This window comes from Phaenicophaeus curvirostris, chromosome 3 (assembly GCF_032191515.1).
Source record: "Phaenicophaeus curvirostris isolate KB17595 chromosome 3, BPBGC_Pcur_1.0, whole genome shotgun sequence".
In the NCBI taxonomy this organism is placed as follows: domain Eukaryota; kingdom Metazoa; phylum Chordata; class Aves; order Cuculiformes; family Cuculidae; genus Phaenicophaeus; species Phaenicophaeus curvirostris.
In genome coordinates, this window is record NC_091394.1 from 89,413,474 (window position 1) to 89,434,202 (window position 20,729).

The window sequence follows — 20,729 nt, forward strand, 5'->3', positions numbered from 1 at the left end:
CTGAACAAATCCTACCCCAAAGAGCACGGACAAAAGCTTGACATCTAATACTGTTTAGAGAAAATTTAAAATGCAGAACTGAAGAGCACATTCAACAAAGAAAGGGAGGACGCAGGCTGGGGAAATTGGAGCAGTGAAGAGTGACAGAAATGAAGACATAGCAGAGAGTAACGACAGCAGAGCTTCTGTGTCTCCTCATAAGGAAAAATATGATCTTCTAAAGTAAAATACTAAATAGATAAAAAATAGAATGAATACAGAAGTATACTGGGAAATAAAGAGAACAGTACAATGCCTAAAAATCAAAAAGGAAGATCAATAGTTGCCAATCATAACTGCCTATTAGCCTGGGTTTTTGACAGTTCTTAAACTGTTAGCTTTATTAAAGAGAATATGGTTCTCAGTTTTGCTGTTTTGAAGCAGCATTTCCTCTTCTTCTATACAAATGCTAGTAGATAAAATAACCCTGTGGGCATGACCTCTTAAGGCTTGGATTATCTTCACTTAAACTCACTGAAAGCAAGATTAGTTAATTAAAATTATGTTAATAATAAATAAACAATACAACTTGCCTCTAAAAAAATGTGCTTAAATTAAACTAGTCAAATTATATAACTGTTTCAGAAAGCTTTCAATGGATTTCAGATTTAACCACGTGTCCTGTTTTGAATTGCGATTAGTACCTGAGATTCACTTCCAAATTTGTAAGATGCACCTCTCTATAAATTGCCACTATCTGAAATCACTGTTTCACTTTGCCAATGTCAAAGAATAATCAGCAGAGTGTGAAAGCTATATTTCATAGCGTCTGCTCTAATGCTATCTTAGTCTGTGCTAGATCCTGGAGGAGGCTGTGCAGAAGGCTTTTTTTCATATATGACTTGCCGGTAGAAGTTATGCTTATCTCACTCCTCTTGGTATTCTAATGTGAAATCCATCTCCATGTCCATCCTGGAACAAGCTAGTGCAGGTGAGGAGAGTCCAAGCAGCCCTGGAAAGCGCACTCCTTACTGATGATGCACTGTAGTCAAGGAAGTTTCTGTGTCTTGCCATCTCACCCAGTGATTCAGTCTACAAATCCATTTCATTCTCTGTACTTTTGTACTGCAACTGCCAGCATGAGAGTTAATTACAGCAAGTTGATAGTATTTCTGCAATACTGATGACAGTCACCATGCTTAGGGAGTGGCTAAGGAACATAGCAACGACGGCACAAACTACTAACACGGGTGTTTGGCAATAAGCTGAATATTAACTATGGTGTTTTTCATTTTATAGTACTCTAGTCATCTTTTATTTAGGTTGAGATCATCAGTTCATTCACAAGAGCCAAGCGGTAGTCATCAGGTGATGATGACTATTGCCATCATTGCAAACTTTCAAACATTACAGATATGTGCTAGAGGTGAAGAGCTGCATTGCACTTGCATAGCTCTCTGCCTTGTCAATGCGATTAACTGTTTAAACCATGCGCTGGTGAGGTAGAGAACAGCAAAGCTGTCTTTTCACTATAGATAAGGTGACAAATACAGGAGGCTGTGGCCCTGCTGACAAAAAGCAGGGCTGTATTTCTGGCTGTCTAGCTTTAGTCATGCAAAGTCAGCTCTTCAGGGTACCAATACCTCAGTTGATCTGCAGGATATGGTTACGCTGCCTGCAGCAAGCAGCCCTGGGACCACCCCAAGGCCACGCTTGCCTGCTGCATAGATAGAGAGCTCACAAACCCAAACTCAGGTGTGGTTGCTGCTTGTTTTTTGGAAACAAGTTTGACCCAGGACCCTGGCTGTGCACCAAATATGCTGTCAAGCATGCTCAGACAAGCTGCCTCCAGGCATATCTGCAACCTGTCAGTCTGGCGGTGAAGTGAGTAGTTAGCTGAAGAAGGAAATCACCATGCACATGGCTATTGTGCAGGTGACTCCTCTTGATCCGCACAGACATAGTCATGCCAGCATCTCACATGTCAAATTTAGGCTTTCTTTCTTCCTGAGTGTGAAAGAGATGGTGGCACTTTGCAAGTAAGGGTTTACACCTATGCTTATTTCTTTACTTTCAAGGTTCCCATCTTGGCTATTACTGCTGATAAAAGTGGTGTAGATCAGACTTTGGTGTTTAATTAAAACATCAAATAATTGAGATACACGTTTTTGTTAGTAAACTATAGAGTTGTTCTTTTTTGCTCCTTAGCACCTTCACAAATATGGAGAGTGTCACCAGCTCAGCAGCAAACAGCAACAGAACTAGTGGCTTGCTAAAACTCATCAGGAAAATATCCTGAGGCTATGCTGCTCTACTATACTGCTTTTCTGAATAAATTTGTGGCTTGGTGTTATACTCATCCATTTCAGCTCAACACAGCAGTCAGCATTACCATCCATCCTCCTTCCTATGCTGTTTGTGATTACTGTACAGCATAAGGCAGCCATAGCATTAGATACCCCATAGAGTTCGTTTGAGGTTCCCCAAGAAAATGTCTATAAGCTAAATTGCTGTTGCTACATGTTTATAATTTCAGATAACTTCTGACACAATTAATGAGAAATTCTTATTTAAATAAGAAAATCCACAAGCATTTCTAATCATCAAGTCTTTTCATTTGAGTTGAATGTTGGGCTTGGGAAGATAAAAGGAGCTTCAAATCAACAAGAATCTCAGCAGGGTGAGTTTGGCTTTTAGTTTTGGAGTATCTTGTGCTAAATCTTGGTAAACTTTTTTTGTTAATGGAACTCCCATAGCTGTTCTTTGAAAAACAAACACACTCCATTTATGTAAGGACACATATAACATCATTTTGTACTTCAGCAGGAAATGTTTAGTCAGGCAAAGTTTCACCTCCAGGAGTAGTGTCCCCTCAGAGGACAGTCCCATTGGCTGATTGAGCCTTGTATGAAATTTAACAACTACAGAATTTAAACTGCAGCATGCTTACACTTCTAATGCTACATAAGTGCATGATGTACTCACAGGAAAAGGCAAAGTCTATTTTAAACACTGAAGCCTACATCACACATTGTGACTGGTGCTAATTTGCTTGAAGGGAACTTACATGGTAAACTGCAAAGTGTTTTTAGTTGCAAAAGAAGGCTGTTGGATTTGACATTTGCAAACAAATGATTGTGTTAGGGGTCAGAATAGTCAGGTAACTTTCCAGTTAAAGAAAAGTGTTCTTAGACCTAAGTCCTATTACGCAGAAAACCAAAATCCAGATTCAACAAACATGCTGATTGCAATGCTGTATTTTTAAACAACAGCATCTACCACTATGGCTTATGGACTACATAAGCCACATCAACATTTTGTTTTGCTGCTGTGAATGTTTTGAATACAAGGATCAGCTGATTTCAATTTTAATATTGGCATCTCTGAACATTGTCTTCACTGGTATTTAAAATTAGATAACAAAACATAAGCTAATCTCAGGAACTACAGTATTAGTTTAAAAGCCCTTTAGCACTAGCAATACTGGCTTAAACTAAAGGTTCTTTTTGCATTCTTTCAATATTAATACGATAGAAAAAAGAGAAACCATTGTGTTTTCATTATAAATGACATTTGGTAACATTAAGATTTTGTGGTTTTAACACTATATGTACCAAATGAAAAAGATTAAATAAAAACATCAGAAGTATACCACTGATTTAAAGATTTTGCATCTTATTTACTTGAATGTCCTGTGCAAGGACCATAACTGAGGGACAGGTAAGCGTAAACAGCCATCTCGAAGGACAGCTGAAAATAACAGCATTGAAAATGAAGTGCAGCATTGAGTTACACAAGATTAAGCTGACTAATCTGCTGATTCAGTTTTGCCTTTGTTTTTTGGATTTGTCATGCAAGATCAAGAGTCATGCAGACAAAACACGTAATGGCATTCCAGGCTCACAGTAACACCAAAAAGCAAAGGGCTATTTCCCTGCAACCTCTGCATCCTCCAAACAGAAAAACAGCAAAATGCTCACCAGCTGCAAAAGGCAGGGACAGGGAAGGCATGCTCCTTTTCATGTTGCAGGTGTGCTGAATTTGGTATTTTTACTGCATGGAGGTTTATTGTCAGAGTTGCTCATTTAAGAAACCTCACTTCAGTTCATAGGAAGTGTAATACTGCCTGCATTGGGAGGGATCAGATTCAAATATAGCTCTTAAAACTTCTACAGAATATAAAAATCCAGCAGTATATTCTTCTATAAGGTCCATATTTTGGACAATCCAAGGATATCAAACTCTTAAGAACGCTGATAAGACAAGAAAACTGTCAGTGGAGCCTTTGGCAAATTTAACCCTTGCCCACTGTGCAAATGGGAGCCTGCTCATTGCTGGCAGAGACAGTCATGCAAGGACTGCCAGCCCTATCAGAGCTGCTCTCCCAGCAGTACCCACCAGCACCATGTTGGTGAGAGGTAGGACTGGCATGGAGAAAAATTGTTTGTGGTTCTCCTTGCGTTCCTGACCATGGTCGAATCCTTGGAGGACTGTTGGGAAGGGCACAGCAGACACATTAGCGTGATGACACACCATGATAGGGGAATTGCAAAGAACAAGGCAAAGCCAATATATCATGAACGGGAACACTGTGATTGAAACAATAGAAATAAGAATCCTTCCAGAGCAGGAATCATAGTAGCCAAGTACATTTTTTTTTAATATGAGAAATAGCGATGACTAAAATCAGAGAATGATTATACAGAAATGAACATGTTGCAGGGCAGCTGGCATAGCAGGCTCTCCAAAATAAAAAGAGAATGAAATAAAGACTCAACCCGTGCTGCAAACATTTCAATATTTTCTCTTTCCCTCTGGAAACGATATGGCTGTGTCATTACCCAGGCACAGCTCTGATCCTGGCTAAGCTGCTAAATGTGCGCTGATGACAGCATGCGTCTTGCCTACAGTGAAACTGGAGGTTCAGGCCAAAATGAACCTGGGAATCAGTTTGAGAACAAAATAAAGGCTCTGTAGACCTGGGATCATGTCCTTGAGCTGCCACTCACAGCTGTGACATGGCATTTGATCTCTTTATGCATCTTTGTCTCTGGAATGCAGACAATTACATTTATTTACCTGGGTGAAAGCACAGTGGACTTTTCCAGCTGAGTAGTACCATATCAGAGCTAAGCATTTTTATTATACATTTTACTGTAAGAGTTTCAAGAAACAGCTGAAGGATGAAAAGGGCTCTCAGGCCAATCAATTTCACCCACACTTTATTGGATAGACAAAAAGTCTGGCAGGTAAATGAAAGGGTTTCTTCTGCTAGTTGTTCATAATGTGAAAATACAAAGGTGAGAGATCCGTTTTTGTGAGTGTTTTTTTCCCCATCTGTATTATGAATTTATTAGCATTAAAGCGGTATTTAGTGGATTTCACAGAATCACAGAACAACCAGGCTGGAAGAGACCCACCGGATCACCGAGTCCAACCGTTCCTACCAAACACTAAACCATATCCCTCAGCACCTCGTCCACCCGTGCCTTAAACACCTCCAGGGAAGGCGACTCAACCACCTCCCTGGGCAGCCTGTTCCAGTGCCCAATGACCCTTTCTGTAAAGAATTTTTTCCTAACGTCTAGCCTAAACCTCCCCTGTCGGAGCTTGAGGCCATTCCCTCTTGTCCTGTCCCCTGTCACTTGGGAGAAGAGGCCAGCACCCTCCTCTCTACAACGTCCTTTCAGGTAGTTGTAGAGAGCAATGAGGTCACCCCTCAGCCTCCTCTTCTCCAGGCTAAACAACCCCAGCTCTCTCAGCCGCTCCTCATAAGGCCTGTTCTCCAGCCCTTTCACCAGCTTTGTTGCTCTTCTCTGGACTCTCTCCAGAGCCTCAACATCCTTCTTGTGGTGAGGGGCCCAGAACTGAACACAGTATTCGAGGAGCGGTCTCACCAGTGCCGAGTACAGAGGGAGGATAACCTCCCTGGACCTGCTGGTCACGCCGTTTCTGATACAAGCCAAGATGCCATTGGCCTTCTTGGCCACCTGGGCACACTGCTGGCTCATATTCAGTCGGCTGTCAACCAACACCCCCAGGTCCCTCTCCTCCAGGCAGCTTTCTAGACAGACTTCTCCCAGTCTGTAGCACTGCATAGGGTTGTTGTGCCCCAAGTGAAGGACCCGGCATTTGGCCTTGTTAAACCTCATGCCATTGGATTCTGCCCAGCGGTCCAGCCTGTTCAGATCCCTTTGCAGAGCCTCCCGACCCTCCAGCAGATCGACACTTCCACCCAGCTTAGTGTCGTCCGCAAACTTGCTAAGGGTGCATTCGATGCCTTCATCCAGGTCATTGATGAAGACATTGAACAGGGCTGGACCCAGCACTGAGCCCTGGGGAACCCCACTTGTCACTGGCCTCCAGCTGGATTTCACACCATTTACCACCACTCTCTGGGCCCGGCCATCCAACCAGTTTTCCACCCAGGAGAGTGTGCGCCTGTCCAGCCCAGAGGCTGACAGTTTCTCAAGCAGAATGCTGTGGGAAACTGTGTCAAAGGCTTTGCTGAAGTCCAGGAAGACCACATCCACAGCCTTTCCCTCATCCAGTAGCCGGGTCACTTTGTCATAGAAGGCGATCAGGTTAGTCTGGCAAGACCTGCCTTTTGTGAACCCATGTTGACTGGGCCTGATCACCCGGTTCTCTTGCATGTGCTTCATGATAGCACTCAAGATCACCTGCTCCATGACTTTCCCTGGCACTGAGGTCAGACTGACAGGCCTGTAGTTTCCTGGGTCCTCCCTGCGGCCCTTTTTGTAGATGGGCACAACATCAGCCAGCCTCCAGTCCAGTGGGACTTCCCCAGTCTTCCAGGACTGTTGGAAGATGATGGAAGGAAAAAATTACAACTGTTAGGAAACTAAGGAAAGGAAAGACTGATTCCTGATTTGCCTCAGTCTTCACTGATAACCGCGCTCCTTATGCTTCCTGGGTCATGGGACAGCAATGTGGTTACCAGTAGAGTAAATCCCCTCCCACTGTAGAGGAGGATCAGGTTTGTGATCATCTGAGGAGCCTGAATATTTTTAAGTCTGAGGGACCTGATGAAATGCATCCCAGAGTCCTGAGGGAATTGGCTGATGTGGTTGCCAAGCCACTCTCCATGATATGTGAAAAGTCATGGCAATCAAGAGAAGTCCCTGGTGACTGGAAGAAGGGTAACATGCCCATTTTTAAAAGGGTAGAAAAGACAGCCTTGAGAACTACCAACTTGTCAGCCTCACCTCTGTGCCTGGGAAGATCATGGAACAGATCCTTCTAGAAGCTATGCTAAAGCACATGGAGGACATGGAGGTGATTAATGGCAGCCAGCACATCTTCACCAGGGGCAAATCCTATGTGACCAACTTAGTGGCTTTCTATGATGGGGTAACCACAGCAGTGGACAAGGGTAAGCTGAGGGATGTGATCTATCTGGACTTCTGTAAAGCCTTTGAAATGGTCCCCTGCAACATCCTTCTCTCTAAATTGGAGAGATGGATTTGCTGGCTGGACTGTTCAGAGGATAAGAAACTGGTTAGATGGTTGTATTCAAAGAGTAGTGGTCAATGGCTTGAAGTCCAGATGGAGATCTGTCACAAATGGTGTCCCTCAGGGTTCCGTACTGGGATCAGTGCTGTTTAATATCTTCTTCAATTATACTGACAGCAAGATAGAGTGCACCCTTAGCAAATTTGTAGATGATGCCAAGCTGAGTGATGTAGTTGCCACATCAGAAGGACGGGATGTCATCCAGAGGGACCTGGATAGGCTGGAGGAGTGGGCCTCTGAGAACCTCATGAGGTTCAACAAGGCCAAGTGCAAGGTCCTACACCTGGGTCAGGGCACCCCCCGATTTCAGTACATGATGGGGGATGATGTGAATGAGAGCTGCCCTGCAGAGAAGGACTTGGGGGTACTGATTGATGAGAAGCTCGACATGAGCCAGCAATGTGCACTCACAGCCCAGAAAGCCAACCGTATGCTGGGCTGCACCAAAAGACGCATGGCCAGCAGGTCAAGGCAGGTGATTCTGCCCCTCTATTCCTTTCTTGTGAGACCTCATCTGAAGTATTGTGTCCAGTTCTGGAATCCTCAACGTAAGAAGGATATGGAACTGTTGGAACAGGTCCCCAGAAGGGCTACAAAGATGATCAAAGAGCTGGAGCACCTCTTATATGTGGACAGGCTGAGACAGTTGGGCTTGTTCAGCCTGCAGAAGAGAGGCTCCAAGGAGATCTTATAGTGACCTTCCAGTAGCTGAAGGGGGCCTACAAGAAAGCTGGAGAGGGACTATTCATAAAGGCTTGTGGTGATAGGACGAGGGGGAACGAGTATAAACTGGAGTGGGGCAGATTTAGACTTGATATAAGGAAGAATTTTTTCACTTTGACAGTGGTGAGACACTGGAACAGGTTGCCAAGGGAAGTTGTGGATGCCCCATCCCTGGAGGTGTTCAAGGCCAGGTTGGATGGGACCTTGGGCAGCCTGACCTAGTGGGATGTCCCTGCCCATGACAGGGGGGTTGGAACTAGATGATCTTTAAGGTCCCTTCCAACCCTAACTGTTCTATGATTCTATGATTCCATTAAATATACTGAAGTAATTTGTATCTTTACATAAGCTTTTCTAAGACACAGTTTGCAGATGTGCACCTGTATGGGCCTCCAGAGTTGAAGTTCAAGAGCTGGCTTCTAGTGTTGACTGAGCATACTTAATTTCTTAATTTTCTAAATAGCATCTCATTAGCAACATACTGGAAATAAATCTGTAGATGTTGGATGTTACATAAAACCATCTTGCAGCCACTGAACGTACTAGCACATCTGCATTTCCCCCATCTCAGCCTCTAATTTCAAGAATGTATCACTTGACCTGACTCTAGACTTGAACTTAGCACAGGAAATTTTCAATTCAGGAGTGATGTCTTTTGGGTTTTGGTGGGTTTTTTGTTTCTTTTGGGAGATGGGGGTGCTGTTTTGGGTTCGGTTTTTTTTGTTTTTATTAAGGAGATCAGTATGTTTGACAGTAGATAAGACCTGAAATAATTTGAGGCATATCTGCTTTAATGCTTAAGGGTTTTTCGTCTATCAAAAATTACTCAACTTTAAAATTAGGATCTGAATGTTTTATTAGAGTAGACATTTGAATGTTGTAGTTGTGTCTGTTAAAAGCTAGGGTGGCAGAAAACCAGCTGGGAGCTTTTGGAAACTGGTCTTGCTGCACGGACCTAGTCTCCATTGGAGAGAAGTCTGTGCCCATTCTAGAAGTCTATCACAGTAGCCACTCTCTCTGATTAATCATTAGCTTCTACTTTTAAACTGAATTGATCTTGCAGCCTTCTAATTTCTAAGTCTCTCTATTGACCATGGTAAAGAATGATCATCTGCTCTGTCCTGACTCTAATGATTTTTTTACGCATTGCTAGCCCAAGCAAATTTGAAAGGGAGACAGGAAAGTTGTCAAAATTCTTTGGATCCTTAAAGTTTTATGGGAGAATATAAATGAGCAGATGAAAAAGATGTTTATTGTCCCTATGGATAAAAAAAGGCTCACCCTCATCTTCTTCTTTATCGACATAATCAGTGCAGGAGAAAGATCCTATAAGTGTCCCAGTCATGGGAAAATTTTCACTGATGCTTTGCATCTCCTTGCTGATCTTACCACTCTTTTTTCTTGATCATGGTTGTGTTTTATTTTATTCCTCCAAGAAAATCTAGGAGCAGTAGGACATAAAAACTTAAGTGTTGTTTCAAAGTCAAATAAGAATAGCTTATTAGCTTCATAATTTTGAAAAGATGATTATTTGACTTCTGAACTCTTGCTTATTTAAAGCATCGTGGACTTATAAAGGAAAAATATGTGTAGCTATGTGACAAAGCAAATGTATCAAAGGAAGATTTATTTCATTTTTAGAAGATCAGCAGCAGTGATTCACCCCTCTTGGCTGGGATGGAGTGCAATATGGTCAACTGTTTCCCCCAGGGAAGAAGAAAAGATGAAAGTCATACACTGCTGTGATGGCCATGCAGGGAGCAGCAACCTGTGCCAGGATAGCTCCATCCAGTGCAACAGGCACAAAGAAAACTTCAGCCTTAACCATCAATATTGATGTTGTAGGGGTTTCAAGTCAGGCAATCCAAATGCAGCTTTTAGTGGTTCAATGAAGCACAGTAAAAACTTTAAAACAAGAGCATTCACCATCCAGAGGCTGAATAAACAAAAGCATATTTAGACAACTGTGTGCTATTCAGCACTTTACATCACAAGAAGAAGGAGTGCCTCCTCTTTCAAACATCTGCACAGATCTTGCCATAGACTTTTCAGGCTGATCTCAGTGATTTGTTGTTTTCAAAGTTAAAACAGCATCAGTTACCCAATCTAGATGAGTTGAAAGGAGTTACAAAAAGTCTCCATTTTATACCCTGCCCCCATCCAGCTTTGAAATCTATGAAAGCAAAGTAAAATACTTAATTAATATTAAAGTTTGCTCCAGAACTTCCTCAGACAGTCAATATTTTGTAAAGATTTACTGATTTATTGGATGTTTTGATCCTTGGAAGTATCAACTGGTTAGACCTTTTTTGAAAAACACCCACTGTAATAATGTCCAGAATAGCATTAAGCACAGAAAACAACCCCACTTGTAGATATTGCAGTTGATAAACCCAGTTTCTTTTGCACTTATTTTTCATAGATTCTCAGCTGCTTTTTGCACTTCGAACCAATTATTTATATTTATGCCTTTCTTCTCTCTTACCGATTCCATAGTGAATCTCTTGAAGAAAAACTTGAAAGCCTGGAAGCTGAAGATCTCATGTCTCATCTGTCACAACCACAAACCTACCTAGATGAGGAGAAAAGATCAAATAAGTAAAACTGTCCAGAGCTATGGGACTGACAAGATCATTTATTCAAACAGTCAGTTTGAAACAATGTCTGTTAATTCTTCAGTGATGTCAATTAATCATACCTTATTTGATTCCTGCACTTGATATTGTAAATTTCATTGTGGTAAACAGATCCATTAGAAACCCCCTGAAAATAACACCTTGTTAAGAATTGTTACACAAGGCCTTCATTTAGCTGACTGGGAAAATTCTCCGTCTAACTAAATGTGGCAACTACTCACTTGGCTGCACTGAGTGCAGAGCTAGGAACATCGCCTGTCCAAGTTGTCTAACTCTTCAGAGGACCCTGTTTTCAGATATAACTTCAGTCTAACCATTCAGGCTGAAAATTTTCATGTCAGGTGTATGCACTAAACTGATCTTTTTTGGAAGATGGAGATACGATTTGAAGGATAAAGAGACTGGAAGCAAGAAGTGGCCTGACAGGGAGGATTCAGGCATGTAGGAGAGGGGAGTAGGGTGTGGGGAGATGGCCATATCAGGACATGGACTGGTGTTTTCACAGTTTTTCATCAGATTTCTCCACCATTATTATATTGTATGCTATTTTCCAGTTTAAAACTTGTGTTGCTATGGGGGAAGGAAGGTGGTAGAGATGCTGCAGAGCCTATGGAGGAGGTGGTAGTACTGGGACATAACTTTCACTTTGAGACCTGCTGGGCTGGTTTGTGTGGTAGTTCCAAAGGGACAAGATGGAAAAAAATTGACCAGGGCTTGGAGCAAGGTATTGGCATTAGGAAGGAGAAGGCTACCCGGAAGCCATTGCATTTAAAGATGAGGTGGAAAGCAAGGATACTGGGAGAAACCACATGAGACAGAGAGATATGAACTGGGTAGGCTGGCAGAACAGGAGACATTGGAAGGACCCATAAGGATGAGACTGGGACTGAACAGAGGGGCCAAGGCAGAAGGGGAGTGGGAGGGAGACCATTTACACATCACACCCTTTGCTTAGACACTCTGCTGGTTTTGGTTTGTGCATACCACTTGACTCCATAAGGAAAGCACATCTCCACCTCTGTAAGTTTTTTTTGTTACCTTCTTTCTTGTTACTTCTGTTGACCTATTTCTCCAGAGAGTGCTGTTGTTTGTTTATGTATTTTGTCCTGTTTGTTTTATGCTTCCAACTATGTCATGTGGGTCTGGAGGTTTGCCAATCCTTAACATTAAAAATAACACAGACTAATCCCTGTCTCCAAGACACGTGATATACAATTAAAAATTGTGACATAAAAGTTTTTTGATGGCATCTCTTTTCCCTTCTGATTAAGAATATTTAGGATAGTTTTGAGTGATGTTGTCAAGAGCTCTTTTGCCATTACAAGGGCCAGACACCTCTTTAACCAGAAGATTTCAGATTCTTACATGCTGAATTGAAAGGATCTGAGATTCTACCAGGTGCACTACCAGCTTGGCAGCACGGAAGAAGAAATAGTTATGGTCTCTGTCCATAACAAAGAGGTGTGTACTTTCGTATGAAAGCAAGGATGTAAGAGGGGAGATATCTACCTTAAACCAAAAATATTATGCTTGAATATTATGTTACATTCAGGAAAATTGTGTTAGAATATGAACTGGGCACTTCAGTATTTTTTCGCGGGCTGGTAAAGTCTTCCAGCAGCAGACAACTGAGCAGCGCAATCTTACAACAAAATCACAGCCACTGGCAGCCCTGCATCTGGCTTAACCCATGATGACATGTCAGATTTTTTTTGACTTTACAGCACATTTGTTGCTTTTAATGATACTATCCATCTCCTTAGGCAAAAGTCACTTTCATGATTATAGGTTTATGCTGTTCAAATCAAAGCAATGATGGCTCACGGCTTTCTAATTTGACTGTCAACATAAGTCCAAAAGTAACTATGATTTACATTAAATGTTTTGAATTGATGGAAGTTTATTTTTCATAAGTAGAAAAAGTCACGCAATCTCTTTATGTTTGCTCTAATAAGAATCATACAATGGTTTGGGTTGGAAGTGACCTTAAAGATGATCCAGTTCCAACTTCCCTGCCATGGGGTGTTCTACTAGACCAGGTTGGTCAAAGCCCCATCCAACCTGGCCTTGAACACTTCCAGGGATGGGACATCCACAACTTCTCTGGGCAACTTATTCCTGTACCTCACCACCCTCGTAGCGAAGAATTTCTTCTTTCTATCTAAACTAAATCTAACCTCTTTCAGTTTAAAGCTATCACCTCTTGTCCTATCACTACATATGCTTGTAAAGGTTCTCTCTCTAGCTTTTTTGTAGGCCCCCTTTAGGTATCGGAAGGTTGCTATAAGGTCTCTCCAGAACCTTCTCTTCTTGAGGCTGAACAACACCGACTCTCAGCCCGTCTTCGTAGGAAGAATACTATTTTATTCCCCATTTGATATAGACAGCATTACTAGCATTTGTGACCAGATCTCAGTGGCTCAGGATTATTATCCTGATCTAGTTGAAGACATCCGCACTCATTGCTGGGAGTTTGGACAAGATGACCTTTGAAAGCCCCTTCTGACCCTAACCATCCTGTGATTCTGATTCTATGATTCTATGATTCTATTGCTTTTCTAGGTCTCTTACTCATTTCCAGAAAAATATTTATAGTAAAATCAAGTTGATTTAACTTATCAGGATTGATTGATAAGGAAAAATGATGAGAAGGAAGTATATATGGCTTCCCTAGAGAGATGATGCTCCCCTAATGATGAAGGTGATCTTGTTGATTCAACACCTTCTCTCTGTGACTTGGACAAGTAATAAGAGCAATGTTGAGATGGCAAATTCTATAGCCCTTATGCCCATGCAAGTGTTTTATCTGCATAAAGAGTGTTTCAAGTCTAAATATGGCTTTTATGAGACTGTTGACTTGAGGGTGTAGTGGAATTTGCTCTGTGTCAGGACTCCATTTTTCACCTGATGAAAAAAGTGCTTCCCAACCGTCCTTGGCAATGTGAAGGTTACACTATCAGATTTATGTAAAGTCCTTATATATGACAGTATGTGAGTGGGAGTGGGGAATTAATAGGAAATATAAAACTCCAGAACAGATAGAGAACAATGCAAACCCGGGGAAAGATGATTGCTTTTTACCTAAGGACACCTACACCTGGAAAGAGAAAGACTAGTTGGATCTTAAGTAAGAGAGAGTGGCCTAGCTGAGAACAGGGTGACATTAATGGCAGCTGGGTGACAGTTCAATACAATATAATAATACAATAGCAAATTCTATTAGTCCTCAGATGAAGAAAGCATTTGTTCTTGTGCCTGATTATAAATACATACAATCAAATTGAATTAAGTGGTACAATCTAAGTGCTTGACTAATTCTAGCTCTTAACTAATAAGTATAATGAGTTGAGTTGCCATAATTTTAAGCTTTTAAAACTGGTTAAATACTGTGGGAAGCCAATGGATTCTCAGGAACGAGATATAAAAAATTTTCAACATATTAGATAATAGTCAAGAAGAAAAACTTCTGCAGGAATTTTGCAGATGAGAGGAAAAGATCAGGAAATATTTTTACACACATTAATTACCTGCGTTTGGTGTTGCTTAAGCTGTGTGTTATTTCATGCGTAAGTCATTTAATGACCTATATTGGTTTGGGTTTGTTTTAGATGATTTTTTTTTTTAGTTTCCATAATAGAATACGTGACATGAACAGCAATAACATAAACATCTATGCTGCATGTCTAGTGAACATTTAAGGACAAATATTAAGCAGCCAGTTTTCATGTGTGCTTGAACTGGAGCTAATCTAACTAGAAAAACTCAAACAAGCAAAAGTTAATATTGTTTCTACAGTCGCTGATGTAACAATAATAGTAGTCGCACACCACCAAGCTGAAAATCAACTCCCTTTATGTCCAAACAATAGCGTGAATCACAGAATTCTGACCTTGATATACAAATGTGATCATGTAGTAATTATAGCTCTTGTGCTTTCTGTATAAACAGACTACTTCATCTGGAAATGCTGTAGGGTACTGCTTCATTCTGCAATTTACAGCTAATGACTGAGTAGTAAGTGTTTATATCCCATGATTCTTTAAAATAAAGCAGGTAGGAAAAAATCTTATTTCCTGCAAATAAACAAATTAAGCTGGTTATTTGAACTACAGTGAGTCAAGTCATTATTTATATTTTTAAAAATTTATAATATTTAAAATTATCTATAATTATCTATAATTATATATAATTCATATTATGTAAATATTATATATAATAAATATTCTATTTATATTATTTTGAAAAATATATCTTACAAATTTAAAGATTGTGTTCAAAATCTCATTTTGCAAAGGCTGTTGAAGCTATTTTCATGGGCAAAATATAGAATTAAATTACTCAGTCCATGTGATAACTGACATGTTCTTGAACAACTGTGAGATTAAATAAAATGTCTTTCATTTCATGCCAAAATCTGCTTGTTCTGTTTGTGTCTATGCTGGTATCATCCAAACAGGATGTGACAAACATATGTTCTTTGGCTTCGCTCTAATCCATGATTTGGATAACACTCTTAGGATGTGGTCTAACAAACTTGGGTGAAGCAAATCCGAGGATATTTGTCTGTGAACAAGTCATCTCAGACTTGATTTTAGTATGTACTAAGCAGCTGAAAATCCATCCTGACCTCATACATTAGCTCTACGTATTCTCAGCGCTTCCATAAAAATACAGCATCAAAGCAGCAGCATGCGTATAAGCACAAGCTGAATCCTGAAAGAAGAAACAATGGAAAAGTCATTACTGAACTGCACTAACACAGCATAGACCCCAGGAGTGACACTGAGGAACTGACTGACATCCTCTTGATGATGAGTCCCTATTTGTAATGGTTTCTGAGCAATGTCAATTGTTCAGATTTTAATCTATTAAATAATTACAGTGATGACTTTAGATAACTCTAATTTCTTAATCAAAATGTTGTTTGGTGCCAGAAGTTCTACCAAGGGTTTTAAGTATTACATCAATTATATAGGTTATTTTTCAGGAAAACTAAAAATCACAAAAAATATCAAGGTAGCTTTCTTGAAATAAAATACGATTGCCTTAATTACAACATACTTGGCATGAATTGCATTACTTTTTCCTGGTTCATGATGAATAATGCCTGGAATTAGCCATTCCAGTGTTTTACACTGGACTGATATCAGACTGAGAGGGTTATTAATCCTCAAGTCATTCCACTGAACTTTTAAATGTATTTGTAAAGTATGAACTTTCTTACATTCACCTTGAAATACCCACATGTTTGAATATGTATAAAAAATCAACTTAAAAATTCAGATCGTTTTTTGGACATTACTGTTAGAAACAAAAATTGATTAAAAAATATTCTAATTTTAGGAGATGGCATTACTGTTAGAATGGAAATTAGTTCTCCACCCTTATCTGATTATATGATTGTTATATAATTATGATAGGGTATTCGGGCTGTGCAAGTGCTATAGAAGAGTTGCACTGGACATCTTAAATCTGGGTTAGGAATTCATGCTGCAAAACGATGTAATTCTAAGAGTCAAGGTTTTTGTAATATATCACTAACACATTGCTATAGAGGGCCAGAGGGCTTAAGCATTTTTTGTTAGGTAATTTCTGCAGTGTCATTCAAAGGTGAATTTTCCGTAAGAGTCAGATAGATGATGAATAGTTTTGGGTAAGTATTAAGGCTGAAGGACTGTTTAGTCTTTGAAGCCTGTCTTTCATTATTTGTCTAGGGGCTTCAGGAAGGTGATATTGTGACTTAAATCTCCTTAGATCCACTTAAGAGTGACCTTTATATCACTTCCAACCACATGCATTGGCTGTTTCTTGGGCACAGGGAAGAATTTTCATTTTGTGGAGGCAGCAGCTAATCAGACTGTCTGCTGCCTGGCTTCAGACCTCTGGAGAGCTTTCGCTGATCTCATCAAGGGTGTTTTTTTTGTATTTGATGGCAAGGCTGCTATCTGCAGTCCAAGATTTTGAGTTACTTATAATCCACTTCCGAAGACTGAGAGGGGCTAATAACGTAACAGGGTTTTCCTCTTCCTCTGTAAAGCTAGCCACTTCTTAATTATTTAGTCAGCACATAGCCTACAGAAAAATAACCCGTACCCAGTATATGGATTACAGATAAGAGATTAATAATATAATCTCAATGCATAATCAGCTCCTCTTGTCACTGCCCCCAGTCATTCTCAATAGCCACTAACTGTGGGTTGTCTTCATACTGATCTGCCCTTCAAAGTGCTGTGTTTTTCATGCTTTCCCTGTCAACAGGCACCAGGAAGCACCAGCCTCCTACTTAGCAGTCCTGTGAATGTCATGTATTTTGGCTGATGTAATACTGCTAGCCATTCTGTCCTTCAGCTGAGTGCAGAACTTTCAAAGCATCTCTACTGAATACCCCAAAATACAAGGTACATAGAAACTTCAATACAGGAAGACAAAGATATTCCTAAATATTCTCTTATTTTATTCTTCGTATCTGTATATACCCATACAGTGTGTCTTGGCCAGATCCGTGAGCATGCTCCCAGAAATTGTATGGACTAACTACATAGAGAAATGTAGTAAGAGAATCCCTTTAAAACTTGATCCAGTCTCAGTCCATGTAAATAGGATTCTTTACAACCACTTTAATGAGTTCTGACTCAACTTTTAGACTTTAAAAGTGAGAGGTATCTAACAAAGTGTCTTTGCCTGGGCTGTTCACCCCAGGCTCCCCTTGTCATTACTGACAATATAGTCAATACAGACAACAGAAACTAGGTTGCAGCTCACTTCATCCTACAATAGCAGATGTTTAAAATAGACATCCTAAAGTAGATGCCTACAACGGTCAGATGAATCACAGACTAAGATGACTTTTCATTCTACTGATTAAAAGAGAGAGTATAGTGCCAAGCCCAGAGGAAGACACCTACCCCAAAGATGCTGCATGCCCTAAGCACATTGCATTGTTCTTATTTCTGCCTGTATCATCCCATGGGCAGATACAAGACCACACCTCTAATTCTATATTCAAGAAGAGGTGCCAGGAGGAAGAAAACAATTTTTTTTAAAATTAAGTTTTTAATGGAAATCACCTTCAAAAAATACTTATTACTGTACTCCCGTGGCTGATGACATACTTTCCATGCACCATCTAATGGAAAGTTTTAATGATCTTTAGATTTTCTTAGACAGAAGATGTTACACAAATGAAATATGATAAAATTTTATGTTGTAATGTTTTATATTTTTAACCAAGAGAAGAGTGATGCAGCTGAAATAACCTCCTTTTTTCGGTTTCATTTGTACCAGTTTCTTGATCAAGCTCATGTGATGGTACTTGGACTGCCTTTTTTGGTGACAGCATGAATTTATGCTGAGAGAGAAGCAATCAAATCATATGGTTTTGAAGAGGGTGGGAAAGCATTGAGACTGCATGTCTCCATGCCCTGATGATAGTTAAAAATATTGAATAACTCACACATTACACTCTCTAAATGTCTCTTATTATTTAATAAATCACTTCACAAATAAATGAATTTTACTGATGTAATAATTAGTTAAATTGGCTAATGAGTTGCTGATATCTCAGCAAGTGACAGTGAGATGACTACTTTGGATGCACTTAGATGTGGTTGGCTCACATTATATAAAGTAGAGTTGTGTATGGTGGGAATCTTGAAGTTTTTTCTGTCCTTCTGCAGCTGTGGAGCTGAGCTGCCTGCTCAGTGAATACTTGCCAAGTGGCAGTGTTAAAAAAAGAAGAAGAAAAAAAGTAAGACAACTATTTCAAGGGGCAATTATGTAAACGAGCTGGAAAAACTTGGGATGACTAAGCCCCCGGTTTCTGAGATTCCCTCAAAATTTGTTCTGAGTGCTTTGATGAATTTTATAATGGTGTTGCTTTCTGAGTTTTAATAACGTAGCCTTGCTTTTCTTCTGGATTTAGGCCACTGTTGTTCATTTTTTACAAAAACTGAGTTAAAAAGGCAAAGTCACTAAACCTAACCCTGCAGAGCTGCCAGGTGCCTGAGAGCAGGTGAGAAGGCAGATGTGTGTGCGTTACCTTCATTATCATGCCTACTGACGTGGGCCTTCTGTCTGTTATGTTAGAAACCTGTATCACTTCAAGTTCAGCAAAAAAAAAAACAATTAAAGAGGTAAGGAGTTTTGTTATCTCTAGCATTATTGGTAGTAATCCCTGCAGCTTTGACTTCCTTTCTCTGATACATTCATGAACTAAGTCTGGATACTGGCAAAACAAGAGGCATCTCTGATTAAAGAATACACCAATATCAACAGGAAATATCAGTCCCAGTCAGTGGCTTACAGTTTTAAGTCGATTTCTTTAGTTAATAGTGCTACAAGTCCAAGTGTTTTGCTGCTTGAGGTTCTAGTCACAAGAAAATGTATCAGTGAGACACTAAGCTAAGTGTAGGTTTGGGGTGCCTCAGTCCATGGTGAAATGCAAAAGCTTGAGTCAGCTGCCCAAATGTCTCTTTAGCTGATATCCAGAAGGCTGGACACTTAAATGTGGATTCACAGAAGAAGAAGGCACCTAAACTGCCTAACAAGGAGCACAAGAGGTGCAACTGGGCTTTGATCTCAGCCATCAAGAATTCAGAGGTAACTGTCTCTGTGGCAGACCCATAGTCATGAAATCGCCCCTGGAGGTGGGAATGAAAAATCAGCCCTTCGTGTCTTGTATAAATGTGATGTAACTTGTAACACTTGATGAACTCGTGGCATTGCGTGTTGAGGAGGCTTCATGTTCAGCTCTCTCCCCTGCCTGAGCAGGACCAGGGTTTCCCATCAAGGCCTGTCCTCTCCTGCAGTCCTCTAAGACCACTTCTGCAAAGCCTCAAAATTGTTAGTAGTTACAAAACTATCAAGCTGAATCTTTCTTTGTGAAAACCAAAACCAAAACTGTAGAGCGCCGTGAAACTAACTCAGATATTTTTTCAGGGAACATCTGATCCAATTTAATTCAGTAAGTCCCATCCCAGTCATTAATCTCCAGCCAAATGTTGGGGTGTTTTTTTTTATTTTATTGCACATTATGATTTACTGCACAGCTCTCTGTTCATTATTGCTTAAAGAAGAGTTGCTCAGATCCTCTTTCTCTTGATCTCCTGATCAGGGAAATACTGTGCAGATGTGAACAAAAGTAAGGCTATTACTCCTCTGAGAGAACTCTTCCCCAATTAAAAATAGTGTCTGCGAGGGAAATTGTGATCTTGCAAATAGCTTCTGCTTCTAAGAAAGACTACATTAAAAGCACAAATGAGGCCAGGTTTCCTTACCTCAGGTGTACTGTTTGCTGCAACAACAGTGCAGTGACTGACACAATTAATATTGCACAAATATCCTGGAAGGGCTTAAAATTGTTGAAATCCCACATATGCATCCTTTAGTACTTCGAAGAACCTGGTCTGCTCAGTGCATTCCAAAATGAGCGCATTTCTTTTTTAGGAAACAAATACCTTGTTTGTTTCTGACATGCACAGGAAAAGACAAAGCAGAAGCATATTTTCTGGTGATAACTACTGTCGAAACAACTGGGTGCTGTCAGCTGTCATGCAGATTCTGGCTGGTCACTGTGGTCATTTTTTCCCTCTTGTGCTGTATGTGTGGGAACCAGAGCAAAGCCCACTGCAGTTTGCATCTAGAGTAGGGGCTGGATGAGACTGCTCAGTTCTGCTGCTTATGACCACCACTCATCTCCTGCTAAACCTTGTAAACTAATCTACACTGCAGACAGAAGTACTAAGAAGCCAATGCACTAACACATCCTTTCTGGGGATCTGAGTTTCTTTCCTGTATAAGTCCACATTCTAGAGGGAGCTCAGTGTCTTTCTCCAAGACACAAACTGACTTCTCCTCGAC

General features: G+C 40.4%; 1 protein-coding gene across 3 annotated transcripts in view; it reads right to left on the reverse strand.

Moving 5' to 3' along the window:
• The window catches only part of ASAP1 (ArfGAP with SH3 domain, ankyrin repeat and PH domain 1), a 155,709-nt gene that overhangs the window by 125,621 nt on the left and 9,359 nt on the right, over positions 1 to 20,729 (reverse strand). For all 3 annotated transcript variants that reach the window (XM_069854659.1, XM_069854660.1, XM_069854662.1), the window contains exon 2: positions 10,721 to 10,807. In XM_069854659.1, the coding sequence (XP_069710760.1) occupies positions 10,721 to 10,779 (59 nt within the window). In that variant the 5' untranslated portion in view covers positions 10,780 to 10,807. The remainder of the gene's footprint in view (positions 1 to 10,720; positions 10,808 to 20,729) is intronic.